Below are 14,514 nucleotides of genomic sequence, written 5' to 3'. Positions count from 1 at the left end.
TCATTCCACAATACCCAATAGACACTCATTCAAGAATATCCAATAGACACTCATTCCACAATACCCAATAGACACTCATTCCACAATACCCAATAGACACTCATTCCACAATACCCAATAGACACTCATTTCAGAATACCTAATATACACTCATTCCACAATACCCAGAATACCCAATATACACTTATTTCACAATACCCAATAGACACTCATTCCAGAATACCCAATATACACTCATTCCACAATACCCAATAAACACTCATTCGGATGATACATTGATGAGCGGTCACGAGAGGTTATGCACTTATGATGACTTCTACTTCTTCTTACAAATACACTTCCAAAATACTCCATACCATCCACAAGGTTAGTCCTCAACACTATTCCAAAACCGGCACATAGACCAGGACCTCCTGCCCCTCTCACCACATAATTCATCCTTCTCTACTTGAGACTGAATTATTATTAGAGTATCAGGATAACCTCCAACAACAGGACCCTCAACATCAACATATACACAAATACCATATCATTACAGAATCTCTCCACGAGACGCATACCATGCTCATATTCCTCAACTCATATTATACCATTACAAAATCTCCCTATAATACTAGTATCAGGATAACCTCCAACAACAGGACCCTCAACATTAACATATACACTAATACTATATCATTACAGAATCTCTCCACGAGACTCATACCATGATCATATTCCTTAACTCATATTATACCATTACAAAATCTCCCCATAATACTCATATCATGTTCAAATGCATAAATTCAAATCCAATATAATAAATCATCACAGAAATCATACAAAATGAAGTATAAAAAATGGAAAAAATTGGGACTTAGAAAAGGAACAACATGAACAAGGACTACAAGAGATCAATTTTCTATGGGAAGAATCATAACAATAAGTATTTAGGGTTTGGAACGATACACCATTTTCATTTAATTATAAAAAAAAACATAATAAAGTGAAGTGATAAACCAAAGAACATTTTACTTACATTTAATTAAAAGAAATTACATATAACATGAAAACACGCAATTGAAAAATTATGAAAAAACATTAATTATAATTTAAATTATCTTCTATGGATATGTTTGAAAAAATAATTAATAAAATATTATAAAAAAATTTATACATATATTTTTTACTTTAATAATTATAACATCCTATTTTAATAACATAATATTACTAAAATAAAACATTTCATTATAAATATTCAGAAGAATAGATATTTCTATAAGTATAGTCATTCATAATATAAGACTAAAACAATATAACACCATATAGTTTTATTCCAAAACTATACTTATGATTTAATATCGTTCCACGATTAAGAAAGTTGGCTTCTCATCCATAAGAGGTGTTCCTATAATTGCATCTTCATCTTCTCACACCAATAAGATGATCATTGCAAAAAAGAAAAACATATAACACATGACATAACCAACAAACACAAAATAATAACCTAACATGCAAAAGAAAAAATCGTATATAAATTAATTGGCTATATTAACATACCAAACAATTGTAAAATAAACACAAGTCACACAATAAATATTCTTCTAGACCCGATCATCCGGATAAAATGTATTGATGTCGATATGCTTGGAAATTTTGCACTTGTGATTTGTCACACACAAGGTTAATGCTTTTCCAATTGTGAAGACTCGAAACTAGTCTTAGATGAGGGCCTCCTACTACTTCGTTACCTAATTCATCATCCTTTACATGATTTTGGATGATTAGTAGAGTGTCAGGATAACTTTCATTCTAAATCCTTACTTCAATACATACCATAAGAAACATACATCAATATTATGTTCTTCACAGAATTCCCTACATCATTATTAAGTTCATATAATAAAAAATACATACTTTAAACTTCATATCACACTCTCTCAAGTATATTGCACAACAACTTAACATCACATATACAAATTGTTTGGAATTTTAAAAATAAAATTGCAACTTTCACAAAACTCAGAAAATCATGTTCTTACATTAAAACTAAATATAATTGAATCAAAATATAATGTAAAAAGAATATACTCAATTTGATAATTGTCGAAAAAAGTATACACCAGACAAACAATAGAGGTCGTACTTGTCAACAACCTAAACTACATGAATCTTGTGTGAAAAACTTCTCTAACCATAGATTTCCCATCAAAGATCTCAACGGTCAAAATAAAGATTCAAGTGTCTAGGACCTGTTATCAAAATTTCAACTAGATCCGACAATTAATGTAGTGAGAATTTCATTTTTTTTCAAGATGACTCAAACGAGGAAAACAGGGTGGAGCCCAATGCCAACTAAGTAGCACCCAAAAAACTCAAACTTTTTATTTTTTGATCTTGGATTGAGTAATTTGATACTTTTTGAGTTAGTTCTCACTTAATAAACCTTTTAATGATTAAAATTTTCTTACTTCTTAGCTCAACAAGTGTCATATACCAAATTCAATGATATCAAAAAGACATAACCAGTAACATGTAATTTAAGTTGCTATGCTTTTCAATACTACAATATATATATATATATATATATATATATATATATATATATATATATATATATATATATATTAAATAGAACTCTACACAATTTTAATATGCAACACAAGTTCAACCACAAAACAACTCAATCATATAGTTCATCATCACATAGTACAAATATTACCAATTCAAGACCTAAATCACCAAATTCTCATTTTTTTTTCCGCACAAATTAACATATATGAACATGTAAAAGCTATAGTTAGCTTCCCTCACTTGTAAAACAACTCTCAAAGTTCCTAATACATTGAAATGCCCCTAGCTTCATAGGATGCTCTAACTACACATAAAAATATCATAAAAACGATTAGGTCATAACATTATGACTACTTATTAATAGAGATTTACATTGACGATTCTAAGGTCACATGCAAGCTAGTAAAGCCTACGTGCAAATAGAAAGATAGATTGGATCAAGAAAAATGATAGAAAACTAATTTACACAAAAGGAGAAACTGATAAATTAGTCTTGTAGAACTTGGATCTTGCTCACATAAATGGTCTCTAATCGTAACTAGTGAGAAGATGAGAAACTTAGAAAAAATAGAAAACGTTAGAAAAGTAATTTATAGAAAAATAGTTTTATATAAAATAATTTTCAATTATTATAATTTTTAATATAACTTAAATATTTTATTCTTAAAATATTGTAATATTCTTTTTTATAAAAATTATTGGTTCTCTTAAGATATTTTCTAGATTTTCACGATTATACTTAAGAATAGTTAAAAAAAAATATACATGATTTTTTAAAACATTGAAATATTATTTTAAAATGTTAATTTTTAAATTAATATTAACTATTTCATTGTTATACTTAAATTAGTAAATTTATTGTTATTATTTTAAAAATATGTTATAAATTGATAAATGCTATAACTACTTCTAGTGTTAAAAATGAAATAATGTATTATTATAGTTAGTGTTGTCAAAATGGGTTGTAACCCGCGACCCAACCCGGCTCACCAAGGGTTTGAGCCGGGTTGGGTTTGAAAAATATGTAATTTTTTTAGGCGGACTAGTTTTCAACCCGGCTCACTTAGAACCTGGCTCACCGGGTTGAACCCGTAGTGAGCCGGATTGACTCACCAACCCACCTAATTTAATTTAATTATTTATTATTTTGTGTTTCAATATTATTAGTTAGCATTTTTTATATTACATTGTACATGGTGATAAAGAAAAAATATTTCAAAAGACAAAAATATTATAGATAGACAAGTGATACAAAAATTATCAATATTAAAAACTTATTCATCGTCTTTTGTACATGTTTTTGGATTATGATTGGATTGTATGATACTTTTTAATTTATGTGACGTTTATTTAGATTTAAATTAAAAAAGTGTAATTTTTTTATTTAAAACAAAATTATAATTAAATGAGTCCGTGAGTCCAATCTGTTTAACCCACCAACCTGTGGTGGGTCAGACCGAGTTCAAATTTTTTCAAAGAGTGTTTCATCCTGCACCTCCAAACTCCTACAAAATTCCCATATTATCATGTAATTGAAACGTTTTTAATATTTAAAAAATAAAAAAGTTAAGCTTGGTTAAAGATTATTTTTAATTACAACAGTAGCAACGTTGTGAGTGGTGCATTAATATTCACTCGGATATAATTTCTTCATTCCCTCTGCTTTCCCCTTCTTCTTTTTTTCTTTTGTACACAGAGCACTGATTCTTCTAGCTTTCCTCTCCTCTGTTCTTTTCTTTCCATTGCTTCTTCGGCACACAACACAAAGGACACTACAAGCACACACTAAGAACCAACTAACGGAGACGATTAAGAAATTTTGAAAGGCAAGTGATTTATTGAGTAATACTCTCTTACTCCTCATCCACCAGTTCACCGACACAGTCTCCATAGACACCGGCAGGAAAAGAAAGTCTCTCCATCACTCTGAAATCAACATAGAAAAAAAAAAATCTAAACACCAACAGTACACTTGAAGCGGGGTAAACCCAATTCAAGAAAGCATCGGGTATATCAACTAAAACCACTAAATCTTAACATTAATTTCATTGTAAACTCACTAGTTGAAGACAAGTAACTCAACCACTAAACATCAGAATTTACTAAAGACCTTTTGAAAAGTTCTTAATGTTGGAGCATTTATAAATCAATACCTTTTGCAGCAAATAGGATCACCATATCCGATAGTTCTTCAACATCAGACCACACCGTTTTCGGATTTTCATATCCGATACTAATCTTCACAACTTTAATTTTTCTAAAATATTTATATTAAATCTCAAAAAATCATAAAAAATATTTTTTAACAATTATATATTATCAAACTAAATTCTAAATATAAAGATATCCGAGAATCAAGACATCGGATATCCACGACCGATAGACACATAAGCAATTTTTTCTATTCTAAATTATTTTTATTAATTTTAATAAATTCATATATTTATATCAATTAAAAATTATATATTTTCATTATAAACTCATACATAAATTTATAGATAATTATAAACTAATATAATAATTATTAAATATCTAACGAATATAGTTTAAACATACCCTAAATATTTATTAGAATAGGAAAGTCGAAAAATGCTCTATCGGATTATGTCCATATCCGATTTGGCACACAGGGTGCAGGGTGCCATGTTTTTGTAATAGGAAAAAATGGAGATAGTCAATGCTAGACACTAAGATAATCAATAAACATAAAATTAATAAATAATTAGATAATTAATTAAGGGTAATTTTAGAAATTAAAGATGTAGATTTGAAAGTAAAAAAAACTCTTTTTTTTCAGTTTATTAATAAGTGAACTGGATGAGTAACATGTGATAAGTTGAACCGCGTCGAGACAGTTTACATAGTTCTAATTATATTAAATAATATTTTGTTATCTTTCTTAATACTGAACAAAAAATAAATAAGAATAATTATCATACCTCGTCTCAAAGCTTTAATGAAAATAAAAAATCATATTTATTTAATTTAATATTTGTATGCGTCAGAAACAAAAAGTAAATGAAAACCCAGTGTTTACAGACTTTTTTCCATAAAGTCTATGATCTACAATCGGTGACGTGGAGAGATTGTAGTAGTGCTGGTGTGTGGTGGCACGTGCTCATTCCCACACCTCTACCAATCCCCTTTAATTTAACACATAACTTAATGCAACATCTTTTCCATACAACGTTGTCTTTATTTCAGAGTATATTTTGCTTTAATTTAAATTTTGTTTTACTTTAATTTTTAAATATTTTTTTCATTGTGTGTAATTAAAGTGTAAGCAAATAATGAAAAGAAAGTAAAAATAAAATTGAATTACAAATTTAATAAATAATTTGATTGATATAATAATTTTTTAAATTTGTAATTTAAAAATAGATAAATTTTATGAAAATAAAAAAGAATTTGATGTAAAAAAATATTTAAATATTTCCTACCTTGGACTGTATTATTGGTTGAATTTACTTATAAAATTATTTCCAGTACCTGTAATTTGTAAGATGATTTAAAGTAAAAAAAAAAACTAAAATTAAAATATATTTAAGTAGAAATAAAAAGTTGTTTAATACAAAAAATATTTCAGAATAACTCAAAATAAATTATTCTATAAATTTCCAAAATTTAAATTAATTAATTTTGTTTTATTTATTATTTTAATATTTTATATAGTTATGTTAATAAATAAATAATTATGTCAGTATATAATAATTACAACTTTAATAAATCAATTATATAATGTAGACACAAATAAAATATTTACCATAATATATACATTCTGTAAAAGAAAATATACTTTAAATTACGTAAAAGTGATTTGTTTTTTGATTTTCATTTTTTCTGAATTCTTTCTTATTTTTTTACTTTTCTTTCATTATTTCGTTGCTAATTTTTCGCACACCTTAGAGCAGACATGGCGTTAATGTGCTTGTTAGACTAAATTAATTATTTTTGCCATTTTTTCATACAAATCGATCTGTGTAACATCCCAAAATTATACAGTCATCAACTATATACTTAGAATAATCACATTAATCAATATGGCAAAACAGTTTTAATATAAAAGGAAACAGAATTTCATAAATGGCCGAACGGCCTTTCTTATAATAATTGACGAGCGTTACAAAAGAAGTAGGACGAACGGTTTACAAAACATGACCGAAACGTTCAAATATTTACAACTACAAAAGAGCGCTCGCTCACAGCCGTTCGCTATTCTAACTACACTAAACCGAACGCCTTTACTGTTCGGCCTTCACTTCAACTTCAACTAAGTTATCTTCAGCAATAACTTCCTCTTCAAGCGCTTGCTCCAGAGAAGCATCTCCATCTGCTCACATCCACACGGATGATCATTGCATTTGACAAGACGGATATACATAGACAGACAACACAATGGAAGTGCAAGGGTAAGCTTACTTAATTTAATTCAAATCAAACATACTTTTCATACATATCAAATACACAATCAAATAAGTCACAACCCATACATTTCATTCAATCATTAACTTAATCAAAATCCTGATACTAGACCGACCGTCCGGACTTGTATGAATTCTGTGTAGCTACGACGTCCGTGCACCCAGGTGGAAGAGCTGGAATACGCGTCAGCTGCCACCTGAGGTTAGTCCGTTCTGTCCAAGTTACAGTTATGGACTAAGACCTCCTGCCATTCCCACACATGACATGCTCCTCTCTACTTGAGAACGAGCACTCACGGAATATCAGGATGAACCGCCAGCTAAGCTTACCACATTCATACTTTACAAATCTCAATTTCAAACCAAGAGTCGTTCCTCCCTGGAACGCTCGTTCAAATTCCACAATCACAATTTCATTTCTCATGGCATTCGCACATCTTAATCTTTCATCTTATTCACACTTTCATTCTTAGTTTCACTTTCATAAAAGAACGAACGTCCAGCCCTCTTTATAATAGAGGACGAACGTTAATACAATACCAAGAAAGGCTCGTTCACGAACTTGAATCAGTTAGATGAACTGAATCTAGAATGATCTGTAATTTACTTAGAATAATTTAAATTCAATAATTCTGGAACGAATCCAATGGATAGACATATCACAAATTGTTTAGATAAATAAACTGGACAAGAATTAATTCAGGAGACAAACTGCCAGTCAATGACCGAGCGCTGAAAATGGAAATTTTGGACGAACGTCACTGAAGTCTTTGGACGAACGTTATTAGAGATATTGGACGAACGCTATTTAGATTGATGGACGAACGATATGTCAATTCAGGTCGAACGCTATTACCGTTCGTTGATAATTAATGAAGGAACGAACGTTCGGTATATGACCGAGCGTTCTTTTACCACATACACATTTGGACGAGCGTTCGGTATCAGACCGAGCGCTACTTATCATTTACTCTTTTGAGGACGAGCGTTCGGTCTAAGACCGAGCGCCACTTCAGGACGTACGCGCCCAAAATCAAAGAAGTTTTGGGATTTCTATTAAGATAAAATACTTAAATTTAAGTCTTACAATTTGACTAAGTGATCAAAAAGGATGATATCAAGCTTCTCAATTCTCACGCAACACTCATGAAGTGTACGTCTGGCCAAATGCTCAAACGTAAAGCTATATAAGAGGGCGTTCGTCCTCAAAGGGAGTCCTTTCCAAATGAAAGGGTTCAACTACTTCAAGGAAATTACCAAGACTACCGAACGGTAAATGACCGTATCGATACGAACGTTCATTTTCATAGTCTTACATATTCAAAATCAACTTACAGTATACACATTTTTCAGTATAATCTTTCATACATCAATTTACTCATATCATAATACAACTCCATACATTTTCATTGCAGCATCTCATCATACAGTTCATGTTTCAAATAATTCAAACCATAGCACATTACATCACTTTCATACATCATTTCAGAATCATATTCTCATACCAAAAGTCCAAAATCATAAATCATATTTTCAACATCACAATAACACACATGCAGTACAGAAATTCACATGAATCAAACCAATAAGCTTCCCTTACCCGGATTGTAGTGAACGTCCTAAAATGAGTGGATCTTGATTCGTCTAACCGAGACTCTCTCAACGTTTCACTCAAGCTTTCCAACTAAACTAACCAAAGAAAAAGAAAGTACTTAGTCCACACCATTGCATGCACCGGAATATGGTTTGCAGGAAATTTCCAGAAACGAGCGTCCAAATAAAACTTACCAGAACTGTAAGTTGTTCGGTTCAATCTGGAGCTCTTGGTGCAGTGATCGTCCTCACGACTCTGAAACGTGATCGGAGTGCAGAATGGTGAGTTACAAAAGAGAGAAGAAGCAAGGTTCTAGAGAGAAGGAGGAGAAAATGGAGGTTTGAATTTCTGAGGAAGATGAAGGTGTGCGCAGAGAAGGGAAAAGTGTTTCAGAAAAATTAATTCCCTTCCCCTAGTCAAACGGACGTTATCTCTTGCGCTGACACCTGGCTTCCACTACTGCATTCAGAACCTTCCGAATTGACACATGGCAGAGAGGGGTCAGGGAATGTGAGTGCGTTTTAATTGCACTGCACTTGGAGCGTGGGAGCATTTATGGCAGCACAGTGGTGACTCAGCACACACATTAATGGGACGTGACATGTTGTCTCATCAAAATTAGTTTCCTAAATTAATAAAAAATAATTTAACTTAACAGGGATAATTTTAAAAATTAATGTTATCTTAAATTTATCAGTCCCTCTAATAAGTATATTTATAATATATAATTATCTATTCCCTAGTAGCAAATAATTTTTTTAATGTAGTTGATAACAATAACTTTATTTTACATTTATATTTAGGCTTAAATTTAACTTTGGTTGTTATAGTTTTTGTTCAATCCTAGTTTCTCAATTTTAAAAAGAGACATTTGATCTTCTTATTTTGGAGGATTCATAATTGTAAGTCAATATTTAATTTTTCAGTATTTATTTTGTCTCTTATATTTTAATGAATTCATTTTTTAGTGACATTATTTAAATAAATATGTCATAGTTCAACGAAACTAAATAAATAAAAAATAAAACAAGTATAAAATAAAATATTAGATCAAAATTCTGATTTTTTTAAGAATAGACGAGGGAAAGTATCTATTTTAAAATAGGAATACCAGAATTGCAAGTTATGCCAATTGGAAAAACTAAAATTATATTTAAGTTTTATATTCTTTTAAACCGACCTTCATAAATTAATATTCCACCCTTTTTCTTCTAAACGATTTTTTCGATCAGATATTAAATAAGTATATATTTTACTATAAAATGATTAATGCAGAAGATATCATACATCAAGTCTTATAAAAATACCCAACATTAATTTAATTAGGATGTGGATTTGGGACCCTATTTCGAATTGTCTAATTCCACAATGTTCACGCGCTAATTTTAATATACGGTATAGAGTTAGCAAATTTCAATTTTTAATACACAGTGCCTCTTTCAATTTTCTCACCAACCCCCTAAGCAAACTGCTCCATCTTTCTTTAATTTTTCTTCACCTTCAATTCTTGTGGATTGCTTATTCAACGCATTCGTTCCCACCAAACACCCTTTGGTTTGGAGATACGTACAATGTTTCAACTTCAAACCTTGCCTCGCAGAACACCTTCATAATTTTCTGTGCCACAATCCATTGATGTTCAATTTGTGAAACTTTTTCTTTCCTTCAATGGCTACCTTATTCACAGCACCACCCCTCTTACGTTTTTCCTCCAGGAGGTCTCCATCTTTGGCACCCCATTTGAGTTTTGGTAATTGGGGAAAATCAGAGTTGGGATTTGTGCCCAGAATCTCACCAGCAAAGTTGCAATGGAAAGGCAGAGAAGGGGAGTGGCGGAAATGGGGTGTGAGGTGCACTGCAGAAGGAATAGATGGAGGCATGTTTGTGAGAGGTAGAGAAGAAGGTATAGCTTTCAGCATCATCCCAGAGAGGTTGAAGGTGGTGTCTTTGGTTGCATGTGTCATGTGTTTGTGTAATGCAGATCGTGTGGTTATGTCTGTGGCCATTGTTCCACTTGCTGCCAAACATGGCTGGTCCAGTTCTTTTCTGGGCATTGTTCAGGTACTTCACAAGCAAAAGTAGCAAAACACGTGATCTTGAATAGTAAATTGAATAAAATCACCTTTCTCTCTCTCCCCCACATGCTCAAAAAAAGGCATAACAAGTCATCAATGACCTTTAGAAGAACTATTCTTTTTTGAAGAGAATCCTAATTTTATATAAGTTTCAGCCATATTGTTTGAACATAAAAAAATGATATTATTCTGTCTCATGTTTTCTTCGTATCTTTTTTTGTATACTATGGTCTCAAAAATACTTCCCAGAATTAATTAAACAGGACAATTTTGTTGTTCACTGAAAAAATTCCTGTATAAGGAAAAAAGTTGTGATTTCGTTGAGATTAATGAAAATGTTGAAGTTAATGAAACAAACTTAAATTTTATCTTGAAAATAGCTATAGAATTAAATTGCTACAGTTAACTATATACTCTTTGAAAAATGACTGTCTTGTTAATAGAGTTTACAGTAAACTAAAATTAATAATTATTTCTTATAATTAGAAAAGAAAATTGCTTAAATTCCTTTATTATGTAAAATGACCATTCCTTGAAGAACTTAGATGAAATCAAATATTTATCTTTGCTCAAAACTTTGCTCAAACTGGTAACTAGTTCCTTAGATAATACATGTCTGTTTTAAAATCAGAACAGTTTGTTATGCTTCCATTTGTTTGTGGTGGAGCCACTGGCTAACATGAAGTTCATACCTCATGCAAAATCAGTCATCGTTCCTTTGGGGTTACATATTCTCTTCTGTGATTGGAGGAGCTTTGGTAGATAAATATGGAGGAAAGAGGGTGTTGGCCTGGGGTGTGTTTTTGTGGTCTTTGGCAACTCTTCTCACACCTTTGGCAGCCAACCATTCCACAATGAGCTTGTTGGCCATTCGTGCTTTCTTTGGATTGGCTGAAGGAGTAGCTTTTCCATCCATGAGCACTCTTATATCAAGGTGACGCCTCTACAATCCTTGACATAAATATTTAGCTATCTCAGGTCAGGACCTGGGAAACCAGTTTTTGATGATTTAAAATGTAAATTTGTTTTGGAAATGTTAGAAAAACACTCTTTTAACATACTGTTTTGAATATATTATCTGATTTTGGTTAAAGTTTGTTAGAAATCACTAATTTTTGTCAGTCTCACTCATCATTTTGTAGTTTTCAATAAATTTTTAACCAGCAGTAAAGAGTGTGTTTGAATGAAGGAGTGTGTTGTTAAAGGTCCTCATCTTGTTTTAGAGGTGATCATTTAAAAAATGGTTTACCTAAACTATTTAGTTTCTTGTTGGTTGGTATTATTGAAGAAAGAACTCAAGGCCCCATTAATAGGCTTCTCTTATAAGCATCTCATTGTTGTGGATGCAAAGCTGATTTCTACAATTTCAGAACTGATTTAATCTTCATATCTTGGATAGGTGGTTTCCAACTAATGAGAGGGCAAGTGCACTCGGAATGTCAATGGCTGGATTTCATCTAGGCAATGTTGTCGGCTTATTGCTGACACCAATTATGTTGTCCACTATAGGAATTTCAGGTCCTTTCATCTTATTCTCATCCCTTGGTTTGCTCTGGATGATGACATGGGCATATAGAGTCACAGATGATCCTGCAGAAAGTAATTTCATCAGCAGAGCAGAACAAAGGTTAATCCAAGCTGGGAAAACTGCTTCACAAAAGAAAAGCAACAAGTTTCCACCAGTACATCTTCTGTTATCAAAATTGCCATCATGGGCTATAATATTTGCCAATGCAATGAATAACTGGGTAAGTTCTATTTTGAGTGAAGATAAGGACTTGCTACCATGAATCCAAATTTTATCCATACTAATGTTAACCTCACTTAATTTGCAGGGTTACTTTGTTCTCCTCTCATGGATGCCGGTTTATTTCAAAAGTGTAATTACTTTATTAAGCTATTCCTAGTTTTTACATTAACAACTTTATAATCTAGTTTCTTATTGTTGCCTGGAGAATACAGATAAGATCTTTATTAAAGCCAACTGGTATATGAAGTGCATGAGTAAAAGTTTCTTTGTCCTTGATTTATAAAAAGTACATTGTGATTTCCACCCACCAAAATTCAATGGTAGATACAACTTTACTTGTGCACTCTACAGAAGTTCATTTTAGAATAGTCTTTCCTACCTACCAAGTTAATAACTCTAGGTTTCATCACATTTATACCATGCTCATGTTAGCTAATTTTATAGTTTAAAAAAGCTTATGCTAATCATCATTAAATATGATACTGGAAGCAGGAACATTCAATCATGATTATTTTTTTTTTCTTCTTCTTCTACAGGTATATAATGTGAACTTGAAGCATGCAGCTTGGTTTAGTGCGGTTCCATGGGCAACAATGGCTATGTCGGGTTATCTAGCAGGTGTTGCATCAGACTTTTTAATCAAGGGAGGGTACCCCACAATATTTGTCCGGAAGTTTATGCAGGTAACTCTTTCAGCCTTTCATGGAGAAGAATGTGATCATATCTATATGTTATTTGCCAGTTTCAGTTATAAGGATGAACTAAAATGCTTGATAAAGTGACCACTGAACTGCTATTAACAGGCCACAAAGAAAAGTTGTTAAGATTGTGAGCACTCTAGATAAGCTGTTTAGATTTTGTAGCAATCAGGGACCAATATCAAAAGGAATTCATCTTAAGGGATGGAAACCAATATCTCATTCATTTTGATTTTGTCTTATGGAATCCATGTTGATTTTATTAACACATGTTAAGTACAAGGACATTGATCTGCATTCTGCAACAATAATCTGATTCATCCTTGGTAAATTGCAGACCATTGGATTCCTTGGGCCGGCAGTGACCTTGCTCTGCTTGAATTATGCCAATACACCCACCATTGCTGCAACACTCTTGACTATTGCTTTGAGCCTGAGTTCTTTCAGTCAGGCTGGTTATATGCTTAACATACAAGTAAGTTCAACTAAAAATTTGGATGCCCTAAAAGCATTATGACATATTTGAACAAGCTAAAAGTTGACTTTAACTAATGAATAATTTGTGAAAAAACCAGTACGCACACAAAGACCATACATGGAATATCGCATAACATTGTCTTCTCGAAGACTTATATTAAGTATGTTTCACTGTCTTAGAAAAGGACATTTTGAAATGTTTACACAAACATGAACTACATTTTGAGACATTGTACATGAACTCATGAATATCAATGGGATCTTACCCTCACATCTTTGAACATTTTGCATGATGATCAGGATATTGCTCCTCAGTATGCAGGAACTCTACATGGTAAGAAGCTGAGAAAATTTGTTGTGTGGAATGTTATCTTTTTCCTTTTGCCTCTTGTTTTTCTCATAAGGGTTATTGATTTATTTAACATTAACAAAACTTTTACAGGAATCTCAAACTCCGCTGGAACTGTAGCGGCTATCATAAGCACAATTGGAACTGGTTATTTTGTACAGTGGCTGGGATCATTTCAAGCATTTTTAACTGTAACAGCTGGTCTCTATATCGTGACAACAATTTTTTGGAATCTTTTTGCCACAAGCGACCAAGTCTTGTGACCTTTTCCCTTCAAAAAAATCTTCATTTTTCCGTATAGGCCATCAGAAGCAAGGGAAATTATGAATTCAAAAAGTTACCATATACAATAAATCAATGTATGAAAATCAATTTTCAACTCTCCTTTCTTACATAAACAAAAATTGTATCAATCCTTAGCTTAGTCCATTGATTAGGGGAGTCAGAAAATTGTATGTGGAAAAATATTTTCACAAATATGTGAAGTATTTCTATAATACTGATTGTAACATCCCAAAATACAGTAATAACCATAATTTAGAATTAATTACATTGCATAATCAAACAATGCAGTCTTACACTAAAAAGAAAACAACG

General features: G+C 31.7%; 1 protein-coding gene and 1 long non-coding RNA gene across 2 annotated transcripts; one reads left to right on the top strand and one right to left on the bottom strand.

The window, feature by feature from the left end:
- Nucleotides 1-4,056: 4,056 nt before the first annotated feature.
- Nucleotides 4,057-4,840, bottom strand: LOC148202104 (uncharacterized). The gene is made up of 2 exons (XR_015784795.1): nt 4,707-4,840; nt 4,057-4,479 (listed from the first exon to the last, which is right to left on the bottom strand). It is a non-coding gene; the product is annotated as an uncharacterized LOC148202104 (long non-coding RNA).
- A 5,147-nt stretch (nt 4,841-9,987) lies between these two features.
- On the top strand, nt 9,988-14,296 carry PHT4;2 (phosphate transporter 4;2). Its single transcript, XM_047298222.2, has 8 exons — nt 9,988-10,629; nt 11,351-11,577; nt 12,043-12,391; nt 12,479-12,523; nt 12,930-13,076; nt 13,429-13,566; nt 13,869-13,902; nt 14,011-14,296. Exons 1-8 carry the CDS (start codon nt 10,237-10,239, stop codon nt 14,178-14,180), a joined length of 1,503 nt encoding a protein of 500 aa, XP_047154178.1. The 5' UTR covers nt 9,988-10,236; the 3' UTR covers nt 14,181-14,296.
- Nucleotides 14,297-14,514: the final 218 nt, after the last annotated feature.

Source organism: Vigna umbellata, chromosome 3 (assembly GCF_029865625.1).
Source record: "Vigna umbellata cultivar VRB3 chromosome 3, Vumbellata_1.0, whole genome shotgun sequence".
Lineage (NCBI taxonomy): Eukaryota > Viridiplantae > Streptophyta > Magnoliopsida > Fabales > Fabaceae > Vigna > Vigna umbellata.
The sequence above is the reverse complement of the archived record's forward strand: the minus strand, read 5'-3'. Positions and strand labels throughout refer to the sequence as shown.